This window comes from Macaca nemestrina, chromosome 9 (assembly GCF_043159975.1).
Source record: "Macaca nemestrina isolate mMacNem1 chromosome 9, mMacNem.hap1, whole genome shotgun sequence".
In the NCBI taxonomy this organism is placed as follows: Eukaryota; Metazoa; Chordata; class Mammalia; order Primates; family Cercopithecidae; genus Macaca; species Macaca nemestrina.
The window spans coordinates 84,616,721-84,639,127 of NC_092133.1; the positions used below are offsets into that span (position 1 = coordinate 84,616,721).

Sequence of the window (22,407 nt, forward strand, 5' to 3'; positions counted from 1 at the left end):
GCCTATTCATGTCTGTATCCATTCTTTGCTTTGGGTGTTCCTCTCCTTCATTAAAAGTATATATCCTGGATACTAATCTTTTATCAATTGCTGCAAGTATCTTCTTTCAGTGTGTGGCTTGCTTTTTCACTCCGTTTGTTGTTTTTTTAATCAAAGTATAAGTTCTTAATTTTAACGCACTTGAACTGTCATTTTCCACCACGGCCCGAGTCGCGGAGCCCGCCTTCCTGGCAGAGCGCTGCGTGGTCACAGCTGGGGTCTGGGGAGCAGAGGCTGCGGGCGCTCCCGGGGGTTGGCGGGGAGAGCTGGGCGATTTCGGCGGGGGGAGGTGCCGCTCGAGGGGCCGCCAGGCTGCGCGGGGAAGGAGGGCCTGGAGGCCGCGGGGGTCCTCGGCGCAGACTGGAGCCGCAGGCGCCGCGCGCAGCACCCGTCCGCCTCGCCGAGGCCCCGCGGGCCCAGGAGCGCGAGGTCTGGCGCCCAGGACCAGAGGGGGTCGGCGGGAGCAGGCGCCGCCTCCAAAGGACGCCCTCGCCCTCCTGCAGGCGCTGGCTCCAGACCCTGACCAGCCAGCTGGGAGCTGAGCCGGGGTAGGGCCGGGCAGCCCAGAGGATCAGAAGGGGGTTTTCTCCCGGGGTTGGGGGTTCTTTGGCCAGCAGCGTCCTCCCCCTCCGGGGTCGCCCACCCGCAAGCCCCGCCCCGAAGGCTGGAGCTTCCCTGGGGATGGGCGAAGCCGAGGCCACGCCCTGAAGGCGGGAGCGGCTTTGGGGCGGGACCTGGCCGCCCTCAGGGCTCCAGAGCCAAGTTCAGAGCCACGCGCTGTGCTCTTGGCCGGGAGGAGGCTGTGCTGCCCCAGCACCTTTTGCTCCACATCTCCAGAGAGCCCAGGTGAGGCGCGCCCTCCTGTCTGCAGGGACAGAGCCGCGAGCGGGCGCGGGCGGCCGGGTCCATCTCACTTCCACTGCCTTTCCCCAGGACAGGGTTGTTGAGTCCTGCCTTTGACTGTGGGGTCCTTTCCTTCCCAATGTCGCCAGCTTCCTCTAGCTCTCTCATGTCGTCTCCGAGTCTCATCCCCGTTTCTGTTCCCTTTCTCCTCTCTCACTTTTTCTCCTCTATCTCTTCTTTATTGTCTTCCTGTTTTCATTTCCTTCCGTGTCAGTCTCTCTCCCTCTCCCTCTTTTCCTCTCTTTCTTTATCCTTCTCCCTCACCTTCCCCCTCTCCCCGCTGTTTTTTCAGCACTCAAGAATTCTGCCTATGATTTTTTTTTTTTCCTCCTAGGGTGACTTTCAGGCTGCAGTTGTTTTCATCCCTCCCTCTGCCCCTCCCGGGGTTTATCGTGTATTGCTCTGTTATTCTCAGCCCAGGCTTGCGCTGGGCAGTAGGGTAAGAACCATGCATCAGCCCCAGATCCCTTCTCCAACAGATTATATCCAAAGATCTGGACGTGTAACCTGTTCACTGCCTTTCCTGGGAAACAAAACAATGCTAAATGATCACATTATACTGAGTTTTTAGAATGAGCTGAAAGAACATACCTGGTTTTAGAGGCAAGGGGTTGATTGAATCCTTTCCTTGACATTTTGCCTTTACTAATAGACACAGACAGCACAGCAGGAAGCTAAGCCGTGCAGAAGCATTTAAGGGAAGTTCCCACCCACACCTGCCTTCTGGGCAGGTTATGCAATGCCAGGTGCAGGGGAGGGAGGGGACAGGATTCAGAGCAGGGTTGTGGGAAGACAGTGGGAGGCCAGAGCTTTGCACCTGAAACATCTGAGGGCCCCTGGAAATAAGAAATTAACAGTAAATTTCTAAAATATGTAGTTGCCAATGCCACTGATGTACAGAAATGAACTTACTTAATTACTCCTGAGGGAGACGTTAGGCATTTTATGGCAGTAATTATGGCATTTGAAATTAATGATTTTATGTACATTAAATAGGAGGGCCAAGGGGAAAATATTTCCTGTTAGTGTCAAAGATTGTCATAGATGCATAAAGGACGAACTCTAGAAAATCAAGCCTCATTCATTTTTGAGGGATAAAATAGAACTATATCGAGGCAATTTTTTGTTTCTTGGTTAAAATGTAATCTTATCAGAGATATGTGATTTAATTTTTAATGATATTTATGACACATAATATTTATGTGTTCAAACACACACAAATACATAATATATATGCACTAAGTTATAAAAGAGCCTTTGTTTGTTTGTAAAGATCTTAATTACCAATAAAGCTTGAAGCTTTTGCTTCTTGGAAATAATTTAACATGATATTGTAGTTTATTATGACCTTTAATGAAAATTCAACTCATTTACTTTTGATTGATACAGAAATGGAAATTTGGCCATAGATAAATCACACAGAATTAAACAGAAATTAAGTATGATGAAGGTACATTGCAGTGTGTTCAATGAAAGAATTTGCATGTGCTAGATATTTTGGACAAATTCATAGGTATGTGCATGGAACTGTGATTTGTGAGGCTCTTTTCTGGTTTAAAAAGTTAAATTGCCTTTTATATCTAATCCCTGATCCCCAATATGTGAGGATTCTCGGGGGAGGGGTAAAAGACTTTGCAAATGATTTAGAATCATCATGTCTGCTTTGCTTGGCAGATTTCTTTTCGGGTATCCAAGAAGTGGCAACTTTTGTTTGAAACATGTAATCACACCAATTTTTTTTTTTTTAAAAAGGATGAATTTCAATATTTTTAAACTGATCGTTCCTCATTAGTGGTCAGTGTCTCTGTAAGAACATCATTGTCTTTTTGTCCTTAGATGATGCTATTGTTGGAACCTGGGAATGTCAAAAGGAGTAGCTGAGGTAAAATCATGGACTTTTTCCCAGAAGGCTGCCAGTGGAATTGGGACCACCGTCTCAGGCTCCACCTTTATTCTCTAGTTGTATTAGGAAAAGAGCTGCTGTTCCTTGTGCTCTTGCTGCCTGGCATGTACAGAGCCCTGTTGAGTCCCGTCCGTGAGTGCCTGAAGTGAAGATCACTGTTCTTGTTTTACTTATGAAGAGATGGAGACCCAGAGTATTTGTCTGAGGTCAGGCAGGTAGTTGCAGGGCTGATTTGGAACACAAGTTGTGCCCTGGAGCCTGAGTGACCAGGGCTAATTCAGTCCCGTTATGTGACTTCCATGTTGCTGCAGCCCTGGCACATGTAACATCTAAAATATCACTCCACACAGCACCAGCCATTGCCTATTGGCATTGTTTGGCAGAACACTGCTCCCTGTTCTGTGTCCTGGCCATCCTCAGTCATATCCATGGTAGACTCTCCATCTGCACAGCAGGGCCCCATTGAAGCACTGGATTTGCCCTCTGCTTTCACTGGCCCTGCTTCTGCACAGTCTCAGGTATCTGAGTGGGTGATGAGATTGCATCCACCCCTATGAGGGTCCACATGGCCAAGTTATGTTGCACTAGGGCCACTCTCCCTGCTTCCATGGGTACTGGCTGTGTCCGCAGTCTCCTGCACTTAGCTTTCCTGGAATGCAGCAGGCATTGCTGCTAGAGGGGTCCAGGCATAGCTGGCCACAGAGCTTGTAGGGGCTGACCAGGAATTGCTCATCTCCCCAGTGCCACCAGTCAGCCTCTGGGAAAGCCTGGATCACCTTCCGTGTTTAATTTCTTCAGTGCGCCAGAGCCAGGAGAATTCCTGGAAACAGGTGTATTCCCTTTCTTAGGAAACCCCAGGACCTCACAATCCAAATGCAGAAAAGACCCATAGATGATTGTCCTCTGGAATCTTCCAAAAGGGTCTGGAGCTTCTCCAGAGACTAGGGACACCAAAGGATGGAAGACAGGAGGCATTTTCTGCTGTTGTGTGTTTTAGCTGAAGAGAAAGGCAGATGCAGCAAAGCACTGCATGGGGGAGTTGGGGGTACATGGTGTCTCTGAACAAGATCTGGTGCCTGACCTGCAGCTCAGAACAACTTGAGGCTGGCTAGTTGGCTTGGGTCAGGGAGTGACTTCAGACATCTCAGGAAAAAGAGGTTATCCAGCTGTTTGCCAAGAGTTCTTTCTTCTGTAGGTGTAGTGGGAAGGAGAAAAATGCCCAGGCTGTGTGGTCATTCATTAAACACTGTTGTGCGCTGGTCCCTGAGAGCTCAGGAGTAATGGGAAGGCCGCCATAGGATGGACTCTATCCCTTTGCACTCTGTGATAAGAAGTGATACCCCTAATGTTTACGGAGACAGGTTTCTTAGCACTTTCTCTATATTCATTCTTCTAATCTTTCCAACAACCCAGTGAAGAAAACACCAAGGTCACCCTCTTTATAGATCAGAAAACAGAGGCCTGGAGAGGACCCACACCTTGCCCAAGGTCACAGGTTGGAGAGAGCAGAGCTGACCCTGGAGCCCGTGCACTTAACATCTATGTGGATGGAAGACTCCAAGGTTACCTGAGACAACCTGGTTAAGGTATAGACAGGTAATGTGGGAGAATGTGGCCAGTGGTTCCTAGATGAGTGAATGATCAGTGTGCGGTCAGGGTCCAGAGGATGGGTGATAAACTGAGAACCACAAGCTCTTAACACCGTGGGGTATGTGAGGCTTCATCTCCCAGGATGCAGCACCTGCTGAGTTGGGCAATAGGGGATCCTGGTTGATGGCCCAGCTGGGTTGGGAGCCTTGGGGAGATGTGCTCTGTGTTGGTGGGGAAGGCCAGGCATGGTTAGATCCCCTGTAGAAATTGGGGAGCTCAGTTTCAGAAAGTTTCAAAGATCATCACTTGATTTCCGTGATTCACGTGATCTGAGGGCTCTGAAAGTGGTGGGTTAGTCCTGGAATGAAATCTGCTTTTTTTCAAGTAGGAAAGACATGGGGTGGCCATGAGAGACATCTGTGTGGCTCAGAAAGATGTCTTGCTGAGGTCAGAGGGACAAGAGCCAAGGAGGACAAGAGGAGCCCTTCCCAGGACACTCACAATGACAGAGTGACAAGGGCCAGTAAAGAGTGTCAGGGGGCGAGAGCCCGGGTGTGAACTGAGCCTACTGAGGAGAGCTGACGACCACAAAGCATCTTTTCATATCATGTTCAGAGCCAGGAGAATAGGGCTTCATAGATCCATCGCCGTCTAGGGCAGCTGGTGTCTGTGAAGGGGAGGAAGGTGCAGCTGCACTGTGCCCACAGTGGTCTGGACAGAGGAGGAACTGCAGGTGCAAAGGGTGCAGGCCGGTCCTCGGAGGAAAGCAGGAGCCTGGCAGCCCTGGGCTGCTGTGGGTGTGCCTCGGGGCCCTGACCCAGAGAACGCCCTGGCCAGGGCATGGTGTGACCTGGAATGGTATTCCCTCATCTGAGGTGCTGTCTGAGAGGTGTTGAAGTTGAAGCCTGGAGGTGGATGAGACTCAAATCTGATGTTGGCCCTGGGAAAGATCATAGAGTAAGAAAAAGGCTGTGAGTCTGTAGGCAAAGGAGAGACGGGCATGAGGAGCTGGCAGGGGCTCCCTGGGGACAAGTCATGCCAGACTCATGTCATTTTCCACCTTGCAGGTCTTCAGTCTGGCCCTTGTTCTGTCGGGGTTCTGGAGGACATCCTGTGCCCTGGCCTCTCTGACCTTACTCCATGCGGTGCTGATGCAGTGACAGCAGTGACCCTCACGGGTCCCGGGTGGGATGAAAGGTCCCCGGATAGTTCCCAGTTTCATCTCCTCATTTTCTCCATCCTCCTGCTCCTTCTTATTAAGATCTGGATGTTAACATTGATGGATTATGAAGCTGGGTGGGATATTTAATTCAGCAGTTGGCGGTGTCCAGATCCACAATGGTCTCTAAAAGCTGAGATGCTGCCCTGAGTTTATCAGGATGGCATTTGGCAGATTGGAGATAAGTGCACCTGAACTGAGACACATAGCTTCCCTCATATGGTTTTTATGAAAATGAAATGAACAAGGTGCCTTATTTCATTTATTAATACTATTGTTTGTCATGTCGACACTTACGTAGCCGATAAATGGTGACTCCTGTTCTCATACCCTGAAGCATCCTGATGGCAAATGTTCCATCCTGCTGTAAAGGAGATTGGCTTCATCCCATTAGTCATACATGGGAAGGTCTGGGATGGACTGGAGAGACAGCTTAGCCCGAGCCCATTTTACAGATGGAAACCTGAGGCTCAGAGAGGTTGAGCGCTTTGCTCGGGGTCACAGAGAGGAGTGATGTTTCTGCCTCTGCCTCTTTGGGAGACACTGGCTGACATTAATCTCTGACGTCAGGCACCACCTCTGAGGAATCCACTCAAAAAGGGCATCAGGAGTGGTGCAGGGCCTGCTGCAGCGTGTGGTTTGCATCCTCTCCATGCGACAAAGGACCTGGACTTCCAGAAGTCACACAGGGTGGTTTGCAGGGCAAGGCGGGGTGGCGATGTTCCACAGGAGCTGGGCAAAAGCTTGTGACAAAAGGGCACACTGAGGTTTTGTGTTCACTTTTCTTGCTTTCTCTCTGATTTATCCTGTGCTTTCACTCTGTGAGAGGGTTGGCCTCTCTGTCTCATCTCCTTGAGAGCTCCTGCAGGAAGTGACTGGACACAGGTACATCCTTTCATGGGTGGGCAGGAAGCAGGGAGAGGAAGAAGCTGATTTGGCCCAGGTTATATTTATGCATAGCAAGCCATGGAGGCCCCATTGAATAAGGCTCTCATCCACTCCTAGATTCTCCCTGAACCCTGGGATAAATATTTTCTAAGGATGAAAATTCTGGAATGCTGAGTGGGGTCTGGCTTTGCCAGTACCACTCACCAGCGATGGGGGCACTTGGAAGAACTTGAGTTCTGGTTTCCAGAACTTGAGGGTGGGGCTGGTGAGGGTGGGTAGGGATGGGATGAAGGCATCCCAGCTGGCTGATGCCACTTCCCCATGGGTGGCACCTTCACATGTGGTCACTGCATGTCTTCCCTTCCACACCATGGGCACTTCCAGGGTGAGGCTGAAAGCTGGTCCACCCATCGGTGTCCAGTTTGGCACAGGCAGACAGTTCACAAACCTCTGACAGGGGAGCAGAGGAGAAGCGAGTGGATTCATGTGTGGGGAGAACCAAGAGTGAGCACTTCTGGTGAGTGGAGATGAGGTTACACATGCTGTCTCTAGGGGCAGGGCCAGGTGGTCAGGTGACTGCCCCCTAGTGTGTGGGTGGGGGCCAGGCACAGCCAGACCCATCCTGCCAAACCTGCATGTGCATTGCTCCAACGTTTGTCCTTCTGTGCACCTATGCCTGCAGAGCCCCTGTCCCCAGGTGCCCGAAGTGGCCTGGCACTCCTGAGGGTCAGGAGAGAAAATGAGTATGGCAACTAGCAAGGAAGGAAAACTGCCCTCAACCAGGGTGCAAGCACAGTCGAATTAAGTCAGAGCTGGCAGGCGGAAGCCCTGTGTGCTCTGTGAATGTGGCAGCTGCTGCTAGATGCTGACAGGTGCAGGGGCAGGGCTGAGCCAGCGCCTCTGGGTGGCAGCCGTATGTGGTGTGTGTGTGTGTGTGTGTGTGTGTGTGTGTGTGTGTGTGTGTGTGTGTTCCGTGAGAGAGTCCTGGAGGCATAGCGCTCCAAGCTGAGGTGAGTTGTCACATTCATAGCAATCAGGATTCTTTGGATGCAAACCACAGCGACGGACTCTGGCCAACTTTGTCAAGAAGGAATTAATTAGAAGGTTATGGTGGCAAGTAGATCACAGTGTCAGAGGGAGAACTGGAGAAATAAGCTCAAAAAAGACCAGGATTGAGCTATTCAGAGAGTTCCAGTACCAGGCACACATAAGCAGCTTCTCAAACTGAAACTGCGTTTGGTTAGGAAGGATGCTGAGTAGCATAAAACAGAACCAAGCCATCTGACTGTTCTTGTCATAGAGATTGTGTATTCCTCCTTTCCTGACAGCTGGTTTAAAAACCTGGGCAAAGGGGGACCCTGCAGTCCACCCCACTCTTCCTGAGATGCCCTGTGGGGGCTGCAGAGATAGATCAGACACAGGCTGTCTCTTCCCCACGAACCAACAGAATAAATGAATGACTGTCTCCCCTAAGAGATATGGTCTGGCTCCCTGTGGCTAGACCATGTGGTCTTACCCGTAAACAGTCCTCACACTCTCGATTTACGTCTAACCCACTCTTGTCAATGCCTGGCATTGGTGTGTGCCGTTCTCTCTGCTCTCTCTTTTCTTTGTATCTGTCTGCCCTTTGGAGGCCTCCTGCCTCTTCCAGGAGGGCCTCTCATTATTCTGGTGCCCAGAATTAGAAAGTATATGGGGTACACGCTGTGGTGTGCTGGTAAGTGTTTAACAACTGGTTCTCAGCATGTAGCTCCAACATGAATTTTGGGTGATATTTTCATGTACAATAAAGTGTAAGATGAAAGTGGAACAATGAACATATGTCAGAACTTCACTTGTTTGTCAGTGATCTAAATAACTTCTTTCGTAAATCACATAATAGTTTCAGAATACTAGAAGAATAGTCCCTCAGCTTTTTGTGAGCTATTCACAATATAACAGCTATCGACAAGACAATAATTTCAGTTTAATCTGCATTATTGACAATTTTTTTCCCATTACTTTCTTAAGTCCAGACACTGAACAAAACAAGAAATCAAGCCTTGATTTATAGCATTTCCATAAATGATCCCATTCTGACTGATTTCCTGATTTATGGCCACTCACGATATCCCTGGATGTGGTGTGACGAGGAGTGGACAGTGGCAAGCTCCCGCACCGGCAGGCAGAGCGGCGTCCACAGCGTAGGCAACCGGAATGTGTAGTAGAATGCCTAGGAAGTGGTGGGTTCTGACTATGTATTACTTGTGTTTTTAATACAATTTCTATGACTGTAAGTTTGTATAATTTAGTTTTGAATAATGTCTGAGTTAAAACAGCTAACTCAAAACATTCCTGATCATCTCACAAGCCAATGTGAGCTGGCTCCAGCACACCACTGGCCACATGCCAAGAAAATCAAGTTGCAGGCAGAGAGGAAAATCTTCAGACAGAGTTGCATGACTGTGTCCTCTCAGTTTCCTCAGGGGGTGAGCTTTATTAAGTGCCACAGTAACAGATCCTGTCATTGGTTCAATCAACAACCATTTCTAACCCCATCTCACTTGGTTTTCCTGCACTGCAGAGGTTGGGAAGCTGAATCCATGTTTCCCAGACTCCTTTGCATCCAGGATGCAGGCCTTTGGCATAGATCCCCACAAGCAGCCAGGTACATCACCCAGCCCTGGATGTGCAGTCGAGTCCCATGAGCTGAAGTCTTTGGCAGGCAGGTGATGTCTGTCATTCACAGTGGCAGAGACATCTGGTCTTGTGGGGTGGCTGTGGTGGAGTTTGTAGGAGTTTGATCCCTTGTGATAGGTGCTGATACCAGCAGAGTTTCTACTAGACAGTGCCAGGGCATGGTTAGGCTTTTTTCTCTGGCTATCCTGACCCTTGGAGAGCACCCAAACTTGGTCTGTGTCTCTCACAGAGATTTAATGAGCTGCATGATACCCTTTAATAAGTTCCTTTCTGTTTAAACTACCTGGGTAGAGGTCGCTGTCTGCAGCTAGGAAGCCCTGATTGCTGGAACCTAAGGGATGTGAGAAATCACTGTGGAGTGTCAAGGTAACCAGGGATCTGCTCCTGGGACCTATTAATCCACCTCTTTTAGAAGGAGTCCGCAGTCCTGTTTGTGTTTGAATATTCATGAATGTTAGAAGAGCAGCTTAGTCTGGGTATGGCTATGGCTGACAGAAGTATCAGGCTATTGCACAGTTGATTATTAGATCTGCATTTTTTACCCTTTAGCTTGTCAAAATAATGTCTAAAAAACCAGATTGATCACAAGAGATGCATCATAATGCCACATAAACATATCACTTGGCGCCTTATGGTATTTAGGACCATAGAGGCCACCTGGTCCAGCCTCCTCATTTTGCAGCTGAGCAAGGTCTTTGAAGGACAGGGACCTGTCCAAGGCCCTCTCGAAACACTGAAGCTGAGACTCATACCCGAGTGTCTTAACTTTTGCCCACCCCACGCTGTTTCTCAGTCTTAACCAGCAAGCTTTCCTTGTTATTTTGGTTTGTCTTATGTCTAGGTTTGATTTGGCAGCACGTTTCAACATCTGGTGAAGGCGTGGGAATAAAACAGTGTAGGTGGGTGGAACACCTAAGAGCGGAATGTTTGGTGTTCTCTTAGGGTATACTGGGCAAGGCCTGCTGGGCCGTCCTTCCTCACCATGCTGCCTGCGTTTATTCAGTTAAGAAAGTGGCACATTTTGTGTCTTTGAGAATGCAAGTATTTTAGTTAGGAGAGTGATGTTCCGTCTATGGAAGACTTTGCCTGTCTCCATCATAGGCTTGGAGAGGGTGTCCCGTGTCCCAGCAGCATGGCTCTATATAGTCGTTGATTCTTTTGTTTACTTCTCCATGTCATTCATTTTGTTCCTGTCCCTTGACCACAAAGAAATAAATGAACATTCCTGAGGCACTGACATGGGCCGGGCGAGGTGGGAGCCTCCTTCTGGATATTATTATCCTGTTTAAATGCATTATTTTCCCACTCATTTCACGATTGCCCAATATTCAGAGAAGTTACATTACGCAGCTGAAGCTCCATAATAAGTGCATGGAGGTGAGATTCGAACCCACGTCTTTCCCATTCTACTTTTTGTGCCTTTCTGTTTTATTTTGCTTCTTGGTATTCCTGTGTATTATTAATAGTCTGAAGCTTGGTAATAGATGCAATAGTCATTAGAGTAAAGCAAATACGGTATCGTGCTCTCTGAAGGATAACAGGGACATTTTTGTTTAATTGCTATTTTGATTGTTCTTTTAAGAGTGTTCTCGAGGAAGGAAAACAGAGGGAAAGACCAGCAAAGCTCACTGTGTCTAACTTTTGCCATATGCATGGACCTAATTTCTCACTTGCCAAGCAATACAGGCTTTATTTTTGAGACTTCTTGAGGGTGGCTGAGTTCTGCATGCTTGCTGGGGTTGGAAAAATCTGGTGTGATGGGGGTCAGTGGCTCCATGACATGCCAAGGCGGAGTAAGCCACAGAGCTCAGTCTGCCATAGGTGTGGCCTCTTTCCTTCCTCACATCTGTGTCAACACCTGGCAGGAGGTGCCTGATTCCAGTGGGGAATGAAGCAGCCTCTGCCCATCCCTCCCACCCATCAAGAGCCTTGGACACACATGAGGTAGAACGCCCAGATGGTGGCTGCCAGGGGAGTGTGTCCACCTCTTACTTGGGCCAGGCGTGTGGCAGCTCACTGCAGCAGGCGTCCCGTGGGCGAGGTCGGTGCTCTGCTGATGTCTTTGATATTTTTCTTTATCTGGCCTAGTCTGAAACCAGTACTTTCCCCTGCCTGTGACCCCTGACTTCATTTGCAAAGTTTTGTCATGCACTTTCTGAAATTTTCATGACAGAGAGCGCTGGAGAAATTTGGGGCAGTGATAGAGATGGAACAAGGTTTTTAGCTGGGAATCTTTATGCATTTTCTCTGTTTTCTCCTTCTCTTTATTTTTTTTCTTGACCTATGCTTCACACTGGTCTCTGTCTTCTCCATGCTCAGAAAACAGAGGAGGCTTGAGCTTCCAGCAAAGACCTTGCCACATATTACTGGAGACAGGCCAGTGCACGGCAGGGGTGGGTGGGGAGGGCCAAGAGGAGAGTGTCCCTCCCCTGAGCGTCACTGGCTCTGTTCTCGGCCGGTTACTCTTTGTCTCCACATTTTAGGTTCTCTTCCTGCATTCAAGCATGGGCAAGGCCAGGGCTGCTATTTCAGGACTGCGTCCAGCCCTGAAGTTTTCTCTGGGCCTCCACGGGGGACCCTCCTGCTCTGAATTCCACATGCATCCTCCAGGCCACGCCGCAGGCCACACTGCACACTCACCCTACTCTCCAGCCGTTTCCAACTACTTAGAATTCAGTTTTGAGAGTCACCAGTCTTATGTAGTCTGGAGCCTGGCACATAGTAGGTGCTTTGTGCATGTTTACTGAGCGAATGAACAGAAAATGAAATGCACTTTGCCTAAAAGCTGATCTGATCTGATCTGAGTGCCCAGGCACCCTTCTTCCGAAGCTCTCCTTTTGTTCCTGTGGCCCAGGGAATGCTCAGTTCCAGGCTTGGCAGAGGTGAGGTCTCTCTAGGCGGCATGAAACAGACTGTGAAGCCCCTATGAGAAATAGCCCGCCCGCTGGGCAGGCCCCTCCGCTCCCAGGAGACTCCAGCCAGAGCACTCCAGTGTGGGGCCTAGGACTCCTCTTTTCCAAGGGAGAGTAGACAGCAGGGGGAATTCACCTCCGAATTATTTCCTGGAGCAGTTACGAAAGTAGCATCTCTGAAGTCACAGAGCCTTCAGCTCCACTGGGCTGTGAAAATCCCTTACAGAATTCTGACCCCAACCAAGCAGAAAAGGGCACTGCCCCCTTTAAAACAGTTGACTGCAGAACAAAACAAAATGCTAAAATAAGACTAGTTTGAAAATATTGGAAAGTTAAGAAAAAACTCCCCCAAATTCCAATACTAGCATCATCATAGTATATAGCATATTACATATATAGCATATTATATGGTGTATTATGTATACATTCTATGTATACTATATGTTATATAGTGTACGTACATAGTATAAATTATTTTTCACATACGTATTGCTTTGGTATGTTTTCTTTCATGTTTCTGTTTATTTGGTAGATAGGCTTTTTTCCTGTTTTGTTTTACAACATGTTTATATCTGACACTAACATTGTATTCTAAACGTTTTTTCCCATACTATTGCATAGTCTTTTTAGCCACACTTAAAACATGAATCATTTCTTTCTAAAAACAGTCAGGTCCATTTTATTTTGGCTTCTGGATCCTGCCCCTCCCTGAGCACTCTCCCACTGCAGAACTGTGTTAGGCTCAGTTCCCCAGAGAGCCCTCAGGTTCTCCACACCGCAGGCCCCATGCAAGCTTCTTGTGAACCCTGGGCAGCCCCTTCTGGGTCCTCAGAGCTCAGTTTAGATGCCACCATTGCCTGTTTGCAACACTGGCACATGTGCAGGTCCCTGTGTTCTGTACAGCTGAACTCAGGACTGCCTTATCACCACTGTCACTACCACACCTCGCACAGGACCTGCATGCTGGGTGCTCTCAGCGAATGCTTGCGGAATGAACGGAAGAGGGAATCAATGAACAAATGACCTGGTGGTCGTTTTCTCTGTTTCCTCCTGGGGTTTTTCCTTTGGTGTATGCATTTTGTGTGTGTGTGCATAGAATAGGTAACACCAAATCTATAATCTTTTTGTCCTTTTGCCTCCTCAGCATTTGATCATAAGCATAGTGAGCATCACTGTCCAAGGCTGCACGGTGCTTCGTTTTGCATATGCATCCTGCTTTGTTCACCATGTCTCTGGAGTTACTCATTTACTTGCTTGTTGCTTTCACCACTATAAACCACGATCAGCATTTGATCATAAGCATAGCGAGCATCACTGTCCAAGGCTGCACAGTGCTTCGTCTTGCATATGCATCCTGCTTTGTTCACCATGTCTCTGGAGTCACTCATTTACTTGCTTGTTGCTTTCACCACTATAAACCACCACTATAAACCATGATCAGCATTTGATCATAAGCATAGCGAGCATCACTGTCCAAGGCTGCACAGTGCTTCACATTGCGTATGCATCCTGCTTTGTTAACCATGTCTCTGGAGTTAGCATTTATTTGCTTGTTGCTTTCACTACTATAAACCATACTTCATTTCCTTCTCCTGTTAGGCAGATCTGACCCCTCAGCCTGCCTCTCCTAGCCATGGTCAGACTGTTGTTAGTCCAGCGCCTGAGGGAAGGTACTTTTGGAGTTCCAGGCCCTTGTGTGACCCCCACCCTTAAGGTGACTGTTGACGCCCACAGGCCAATCAGCTGTATTCTCAGAGAACTCTGAGAATACAGGCTGGTGGGCTATTCCCTAAGGAAAAACTGGGCGGATTCTCACTGGGGTTGGAACTAGGGTCAAGGGGAGATAAGGAAATGGGAAGAGGCTGGATGCCCTTGGTGGGGCTTCATAGTTTGATCTTACTTCAGAGTTGGAAAGCAAAGCACATCCTTCAGCCACAGCTAGTGGTTTCCCCACTTGCGCCTGAGCCGTGGACTGGGCAGGGCCAAGTGCCTGGCAGGGAGCACAGGGTAGGAGCAGGAGGTGGAGAAGCTAGGAGGCAGGCTGCAGTCGGCCCGTCACCCTTCTCACCATGCGGATGCCTCCTCCCTTGGCCCTGTGGGAATATGGAGGGCTCACATTCTCCTCTCTGTGCAGGAGCAGGTCATAGGCCACACTCTTTGGGAGGACAAAGTTGACTTCTTTCTAACAGTTGCTGTCCTGTCATTCATTCACTCATTCATTCAGCAAAGGCTTCCTGAGCTCCTGTCCTGTTGCATGCATGATTAAGTACTGCAGATGTGAAGGTGAATTGACATATTTGGGTTCTTAGAGTTTGCCTTCTAGCAGACCACAAACAAGTAAATACAACGTTGCACGTGGTGCATGCAGGCCTTTGGTGCCCAGGACAGTGGTGGCATGGAGGAGGGAGTGTTATCTGTGTCTGAGAGCACTGGGGAAGCCTCTAGGGGAGGCTGTGCCTGAGGTGCATTTTGGAATGAGTTCACAGGTATGGTGGGAATAAAGCCGTCCACATGTACTTGGGAGTTGGGGGAAGAGTGGGGACACATGACTCTCACAAGAAGCATGGCTCTGAGAAAATCGGAGACCATACAGAAGCTGACAGGCAATGTGATGTGGACAAAGGGGCCGCCAGGCCCGGAGGCAGGTCTGGTAACCCGAGGAGCAATGGGTTGACATTAGGGTCAGGACAGAGAGGGCTGCGTGAGGAGCAAAGACCATGAAGTCCATGATCCTCCAACACATCGGCCCTAATGCTGCAGCCTCCCTGTGCCCTCAACACTCAGCCAGGGCCAGAGGGAGCTTGAGCATGGAGCAGGGGCTGAGGGCACGTGGCTTCCTCATGATGGAGTCTACTTGTTGACAGATGACCCAGAAACTTCTGGAGGACCCCTAAGGCCCTAGCGCAGTCCCCAGAGCAGGCTCTTTCCATTCACCTCCAGACTGTCCATTTCATGCTGCTTAGTCCCCAGGAGCCACTTCTGACAGGGGAATCCTACATTTCTCTCTGCTGAGCTGTAGGGGCCGCTGCCCTTGGGCATTTTCAGCAGAGACCCCTGTCCCCACTCTGCCTCAGGGAGGTGGGCCCTGGAGGACGGTGCCATCCATGCTCCTTGTCTCCTCAGAGGTGGTGTGGTCAGCATACCCATCCCACAGACCGCGGAGGAGGCCTGAGCGTCAGGGTCCTGTCTGATGCCAGCTCATGATGCACTGTGCCTGAGTGATGGATGCCCATCTCACTGCCTGTCACTTCCTCTCTCTGCAGGGCCCTGTGGCCGAGTGTGTCCAGCCCAGTGTCACAGGGAGCTTCCACATCTCATGGCTCCTTGCTGGGCCAAGCCCTCCAGAACCCCAAACCCGCAAAGACTGATGGCTGCCAGAGTGGCCACCTTGCTTATCCTGTGGCCCCGGCCCTGGTGATCACCATGGCAGCTGGGAAGGGAGTCCCGTTGAGCCCATCGGCTGAAAACAGATGGCGACTTAGCGAACCTGAGCTGGGCCGGGGCTGCAAGCCAGTGCTGCTGGAGAAGACAAACCGCCTGGGCCCCGAGGCTGCTGTGGGCAGGGCAGGCCGGGATGTGGGCAGTGTGGAGCTGGCACTGTTGGCAGCCCCAGGCAAGCCCCTGCCTGGCAAGCCACTGCCCCTGAAGGCACGTGGGGAGCAGAGTCAGAGCGCCTTCACGGAGCTGCCGAGGATGAAGGACTGGCAGGTGGATCCTCAGGCCCGGGAGAGGGAGCACGATGACCCCACAGGCCAGCCTGGCGTCCTGCAGCTGACCCAGGACGTCCCTAGAGGCCCAGCCGGCAGCAAAGTCTTCTCTGTGTGGCCCAGCAGAGCACGAGGTGAGCAGAGAAGCGCCTTTAGCAAACCAACCAAGCGACCAGCAGAGAGGCCTGGCCCAACCTCAGTCTTCCCTGCAGGGGAATGTGCAGACACCCTGGGGGAGCTGTCTGGACTCAACACCGCAGACCTCGCTTGTTGGGGTCGACTTTCAACTCCCAAGCTTTTGGTTGGTGATTTCTGGAACTTGCAAGCATTGCCACAGAATGCTCCACTCTGCAGCACTTTCCTGGGTGCCCCCACACTGTGGCTGGAGCACACCCAGGCCCAGGTGCCCCCACCCTCATCATCCTCCACCACTTCCTGGGCCCTCCTGCCACCCACCCTCACGTCCCTGGGCTTGTCTACCCAGAACTGGTGTGCAAAGTGCAACCTGTCCTTCCGCCTGACGTCCGACCTGGTCTTCCACATGCGGTCCCACCACAAAAAGGAGCATGCAGGGCCTGATACACATTCTCAGAAGCAGAGAGAAGAGACCCTCGCCTGCCCTGTGTGCCAGGAGCACTTCCGGGAGCGCCACCACCTCTCCCGGCACATGACTTCTCACAGCTAGCAGGTGGGCGCAGAGTGACCTGCTGGGTGCGGCAGCCAGCCTTTGGCAGAAGGGGGCTCCCTGGGCCTGCCTTGAGGGGGATGTCATGGTCCTTTGCAGAGCTGCCACCTTTGACATTCATAGATAAATAGCTCAGGCATAATTTGAAAAAGCCACACCTACATGATGTGTTTTGAGGGAAATGAAGTCCTGAAATAAAGTGATGGGCTTTGCAAATCCAGGGTAAAGGCCCTAACAAGCACAGAAGCGGGGGCGACTCCTGGCACACATCATGGGCTTTGGAGGCACCCAAGCCTGGATTCAAATCTGGGCTCTTTCACATACCAGCTGTGACCCCGGACAAAGAGCTTTAACCTGCTGAGTCCCCATTTTCTCGTCTGTGAAGTGGAGATGATAACACTGTGTGTCAGGCTGGCATTCAGGTCACATGAAAGGCGTGCGGAAAGTGGCCAGCATTCTGCCTGCAGACCCTGAGCACTGAGTCAACGAGGTTTGTGATGATGTCTGTACTAGTCAGCTATTGTCATTAACAAGATCTCCATGGCATACAAGCTAAAGCATCTGTCTCAGTCATGAGTCTGTGGGTTGGCTCAGGTTAAGCTGAGCTTGGCTGGGCTTGGCAGCAAGTCTCAGATTTGATCAAGTCATGTTCGTTTTCTTCTTCGGCTGGTGGGCTACCCAGAGCGGGCATGCTTCTTTCGCGGTTATGCCAAGAACACAAGAGGGTGAGTCTAACAAGCACACTTGAAGCCTCTGCTTGGTTTGCATTGCCAACGTCCTCTCAGCCCATACAAGTGGCAGAACCAGGCCCAATACTGAGGAGTGGAAAAGCGTAGGCTGCCCTTGATGAAGCTGTGACACGGGAGTGAGCATCCATCCCCTCCACAGGAGGGTGAAGAATTGGAATAGGTAATTCCAGCCAACACCTGGTCCATAGTTCTTTACATTGTGAGTATATGAGTAGAGGGAAATAGAACCCCCTCCCCACCACCTACACACATGCCCTTTTACCTTCCAAGAATAGGACATGTGCAAAAACTAGGCTTCCAGATTGTGAAGCTGGGGAGCATTCTAGGTACCATTTATTATCTACTGCATTTCGGTCAGTAGCTATTGTAGGTACCCGCATCGGCCCTTGTTCCTAAGGATGTGTGGAGCCCAGGCTGTACTCTTTGACATTGCACAGGTCAGTCTGCGTGAAAGCCCTTTGTGGGGAGTTTCCAAGCCAGTGTCGTTTTTGCACTGGTTTCCACCTCACTGTCAGATACTGTTCTTTGGATGTGCAGTTTCCAGCCCCCCAGCACAGAGCTCAGGCTTGTGGCTGGGAATAAGCCAGGGTGAGCAGGTGGGGATCTCAGCCAGCCTCCCAGACTGCACCTCTTCTCTTGCTCTCCTCTGTCCACCCTTCCAGGCAGCAGCACTCCCACCTGGCTGCTCTGATGTCCTCGCTGCCTCCATTCCTGCCTCTCGCCATGCACCCATCCATTGCCCACATGCACACAACCAGATCATCTTCTGAACGTGTAACTCAGATGATGCCTCCAACCCTGTGGCTGCCCTTCACACTTACAGGCCTAAGGACCCAGCAGGCCCCAGCAGGACCTGCCAGCTGCTTCACAAACAAGTCCTTGCCTGTTGTTAATTGCAAACACTCATTTCACGTCCCTGTGTGCCACGCAATAGCATAAGCACTGGAAGAATACAGATGTTATAGTGAGTCCTATCATAGCCCTGGGAGGCAAGAGCTATTTCCTTTCCATTTCTACAATGAGTCAATTGCAGATGATGCTATAACACTTCCAGTGTTTCTGACACTCCCCTGAAGCTATGCCTGCTACCTTCATGGGCTGAGCTTGCCCTTATGAGGCCCACAGGTGGCAGTGGGCAGAGGGCACCCCACTATACCACCTCGCTGCTGTTCTGCTGTCTGCTCCCGTGTTCTGACCGCAGCTCTCATGCCGTTTTTCAAGCCTGGGCTTCATTCAGCATTTTCTCTCTAGCTCTTCGTGGTGCCGCTCCTGCTGTGGTTCCACAGGGCTTCTTCTCACAGGTCAGCTCCTTAGAGAAGTCTCCCAGATTCCCTGTAAAGCAGCCCTGCAGCCTCTGTCACTCCCAGCCGCATCACCCTGTTGCTTCCTTCACAGCACGTCTCACCATCTGCAACCATCTTTCTGTTTGTTGTCTTGTTGATTTGCTGCGGCCACACTGTCAGCTCCTTAGGGGTAGAGATTGGTTTGTTTACTGTGCATCCCTGGTGCCCAGAACAGGGCATGGCGTACTGTTGGTGCATAATAAATATTGTGGAAATAATTTCTGTGTGAGAAGCTGGGTCTGAATATGTGTGCAATCTTCCTTTGGCTGTGGAGGGTCGCAGGAGGCTGCCATGTAGCTGGAAGCCTCCATGTGTACTGAGCTTCCTTCACCTACGCTGTCTCCCTGGCCTGGCAAGGGATTGAGTGAGTGGATCCATTTCCATTCATTTATTCAGCAACCCTGGGCACTTTGAGCTGAGCCTCAAAGACAAGTATGTGCTGGTGATTTGGTGATGCAGGCAGGGGAGCAGTGGCTGAGGAGAAAGATCAGTCCAGAGTCTGCAATTGTGTCAGGGTGTGAGGAGGAGATGGCGGGGCAGGGTAGGAGGGCCTTACAGGAGAGCAGTTTGGACCAAGGGGGCTGAGGGCTTGGCTCGGAGAGGCACTTTGGGGGTGCTCTCCAGCTGCAGTGGGGAGTGTGGCCTGGAGGAGGGAGCCTGGACCCCCTCAGCTCATTGTCTTCCACATCTAGAAGAGGGAAGGGTGCTCCCTACAGATGCCAATAAAGCATCCACATTCCCATAGGGACACTGGGAGGTCCCTTGCTCACTAAGACAAGACAAGGAAAGTTCAGCCTTGCCAGCCCCTTTAGGTGCTGTGTGGGGGTATCATTTACACACAGAGAGGCTGAGCACAGAAGGCAGCTGAAGCTACGGGAGCCTCCCTGTGTGCTGTCTTGGGTGAGGCAGGAAAGGGCAACTCAAGGTCTCGGCATGAGGCCCCACACTATGCACTTGACACACAGCAGCCGGGAGGCAGATTGTTATTAATAATTCCCATCTACTGCAGATGACATTAAACTCCAAGAGGTCAAGGACGTTCCTAAGACCATGGGCTCAGGAGCATCAGTGCAAGAATAAGACTCCAGGACCCCAGATTGAGCTTTTTCATGTCCTTTTCAGCCTGCTACCTGTCTGCCCAGTCCAGTGTGGTCATGTGGCATTGTGGATGGTTCAGGAACTGGGACAGCAGCAGGTGTAGGCTCCCTGTCTCAAATTCCAACTCATACTTGCTACTTGTAAACACACACACTTTCCTATCGCCCTTCTCTCCAGCACTTTCACTATCTTGCATACTAACTCTTTCACTGATTTATCTTGCTTACCGTGTCCCCTATCACTAGAATGTAAGCTCTGTGAGGGATTTTTGGTGGTTTTTTTTTTTACCTGCAGCATTGCTGGCATCTAGATAATGTAGGCACATAGTAGGTGTTCAACAGACATTTGTCGAATGAATGAATGAATGAGATGCCTGGTTCTGGCCTGGCACTTGCCACATCTCAAATCAGCTTCTCGGGAGGGTTTTAGGATCTATCAAATGCTGTGCACAATTGTCCTTCTCTGGCTTAATTGATTGGTTTGTAATTTCTGTGAAATCTCTTTGAAAGGCAGAAATATGCCAAGACATGCAGACACTTAGAACTGAAGGGACTTTAGATTTCTAAACCACCCCCTCCCTGTACAACATTGGACTCTGAGGTCCACAGACATGAGCTGATGTGCTCAGTGTTGCAGGGCAAGTGGTGGTGAGGCCAAGGTTAGAACCACTGAGAGGTCTGGACCTTGCCCCATCCACAATCTATGAGGAACCTCAGCTACACCAAGCGACGGTTTACGTTGCACGTGAATAGAACGGCCTCACATGCAATTATTACTAACCTCGACTAGTTACACCATTCCCAAGCAGGATAGGCATTTAGGAAAACTTGAAGCTATAGAAAACAGCACACTATCTTCCCCCAACTCTGATTTTTAACTTGGAGTTAATTTTGGTAAAAATGGATGTAGATCCAAATTGCTCACAGCCATTTAAATGGACAAACTCAAAAGTGATTTGTGGAAGTGATGGGTTTACAGCTTGTTAATATTGTGGTCCCTAATTATCACCAGGCTGGGTTCCCAGAATCTGGGAGTCAAATTCTCTCTTAGCCCTTCTTCATTTCTGCCCTCCTGTATCTACTGGAGAGTAGACATGGTAAATCATGGTTTTGCCCAAGCTCTCTCTACCACTTCTATGGTCTGAATGTTTCTGTCTCCCAAAATTTATTTAAAGTCCTAACCCCCGAGGTAATGGTATTAGGAGGTGGGGCTTTTGGGAGGTTGGAATTAGTGCCCTTACAAAAGAGGCTGGGTGCAGTGGCTCACACCTGTAATCTCAGCACTTTGGGAGGCCGAGGCGGGCAGGTTATGAGGTCAGGAGTTCGAGACCAGGCTGGCCAATATGGTGAAACCCCCATCTCTACTAAAAATACCACTCCCCCCTGCCCACACACACAATTAGCTGGGTGTGGTGGCAGTCACCTGTAATCCTAGCTACTTGGGAGCCTGAGGCAGAAGAATTGCTTGAACCCGGAAAGTGGAGGTTGCAGTGCCAAGATTGCACCGCTGCACTCCAGCCTGGGTGACAGAGAAAGACTCCATCTTGGGAAAAAAAAAAAAAAAAGAAAGAAAGAAACCCCAGTGGGTGAGCACAGTGGCTCATGCCTGTAATCCTAGCACTTTGGGGGCTGAGATGGGAAGATTGCTCAAGGACGGAGTTTGAGACCAGCCTGGGCAACATAGTGAGACACCCCTCTCTACAAAAAATACAAGAATTAGCTGAATAAGGTGGTGTGTGTGCCTATAGTCCCAGCTACTCATAGAAGGCTGAGATGGGTGGGGTGGGTGGGGGAGTTACTTGAACTCAGAAGTTTAAGGCTGCAGTGAGCTATGATTGTGCCACTGCATTCCAGCCTGGGCAACATAGTGAGACCCTATTTCTAAAAAATAAAAATAAACTGCAGAGACCTAGTTCCCTGCTTCCACCTTGTGAGAATGCAGCTTAAAGTTGCCATCTCCCAACTAGGAAGATGGTACCAACCGCCAAAGCTGCTGGCACCTTGATCTGGGACTTCCGAGCCTCTAGAACTGTGAGCAATAAATTTCTGTTGTTAATAAGTCATCCGGTTTATGGTGTTTTGTTATAGCAGCCCGAATGGACTAGGCAGTCACCTTCTATATGCCAGTTAAGAGTTGGCATGAAATGTTGCCACAATATATCACATCAGCAGATATTAATTTTACAATCCTGGGTAAGAATTACTGCATTCCTTAAATTCTCTACGTCTAATTGAATCAGCTCAGCACCCCATCCTGTGGTCCTGGTGAGATACTCACCCTGTCACTGTTGAATTCCTAACCTGCCTCTCAAGCTCACAAAAGCTCCTCAATGCCCCACCTCAAGATCGTACCCTGTCCCTTGGTGCCCCAGGGTGTCCCCTTGCTGTTCTGGCCAGCTTTGCCTCTCTCCTCCACTCTCCTAGGATCTAGGGCCTTGGTGGCTTTCTGGCAAAGCTGTTGGTAGGCATGTGACCCAAAGACACTGAGTCGATGAGCAGAAAGTCTTGGCTGACCTCGCGGAACAGAGGAGGTTTTATCTACAGTAGCTGGAAACATGGCAAATTCTATCATAATAAATTATCTCCCAGTGGCAGCCATTCAATTCAGATTTACAAAAGTCCTCAAAATATGCTAATGAGGCTAAACTAAGACATTCTGAATTCAGATTCAGTTTGGTTCTCAATTTTAACAA

General features: G+C 50.0%; 1 protein-coding gene across 2 annotated transcripts; it reads left to right on the forward strand.

The window, feature by feature from the left end:
• Window positions 1–746: 746 nt before the first annotated feature.
• Window positions 747–21,777, forward strand: LOC105486676 (zinc finger protein 488). Of its 2 annotated transcripts, XM_011749692.3 has the most exons (3): window positions 752–885; window positions 4,259–4,441; window positions 15,397–21,777. In XM_011749692.3, exon 3 carries the CDS (start codon window positions 15,557–15,559, stop codon window positions 16,523–16,525), a length of 969 nt encoding a protein of 322 aa, XP_011747994.1. In that variant the 5' UTR covers window positions 752–885; window positions 4,259–4,441; window positions 15,397–15,556; the 3' UTR covers window positions 16,526–21,777. The 2 variants fall into 2 exon arrangements, with proteins under 2 accessions (XP_011747993.1, XP_011747994.1); XM_011749691.3 differs by lacking the exon at window positions 4,259–4,441 and having other exon boundaries at window positions 747–885.
• The last annotated feature ends 630 nt before the right edge of the window (window positions 21,778–22,407 follow it).

Coding starts and splice junctions, on each gene's coding strand:
- LOC105486676 (XM_011749691.3), top strand. CDS start 15,557: ATGGCAGCTGGGAAGGGAGTCCCGTTGAGCCCATCGGCTGAAAACAGA.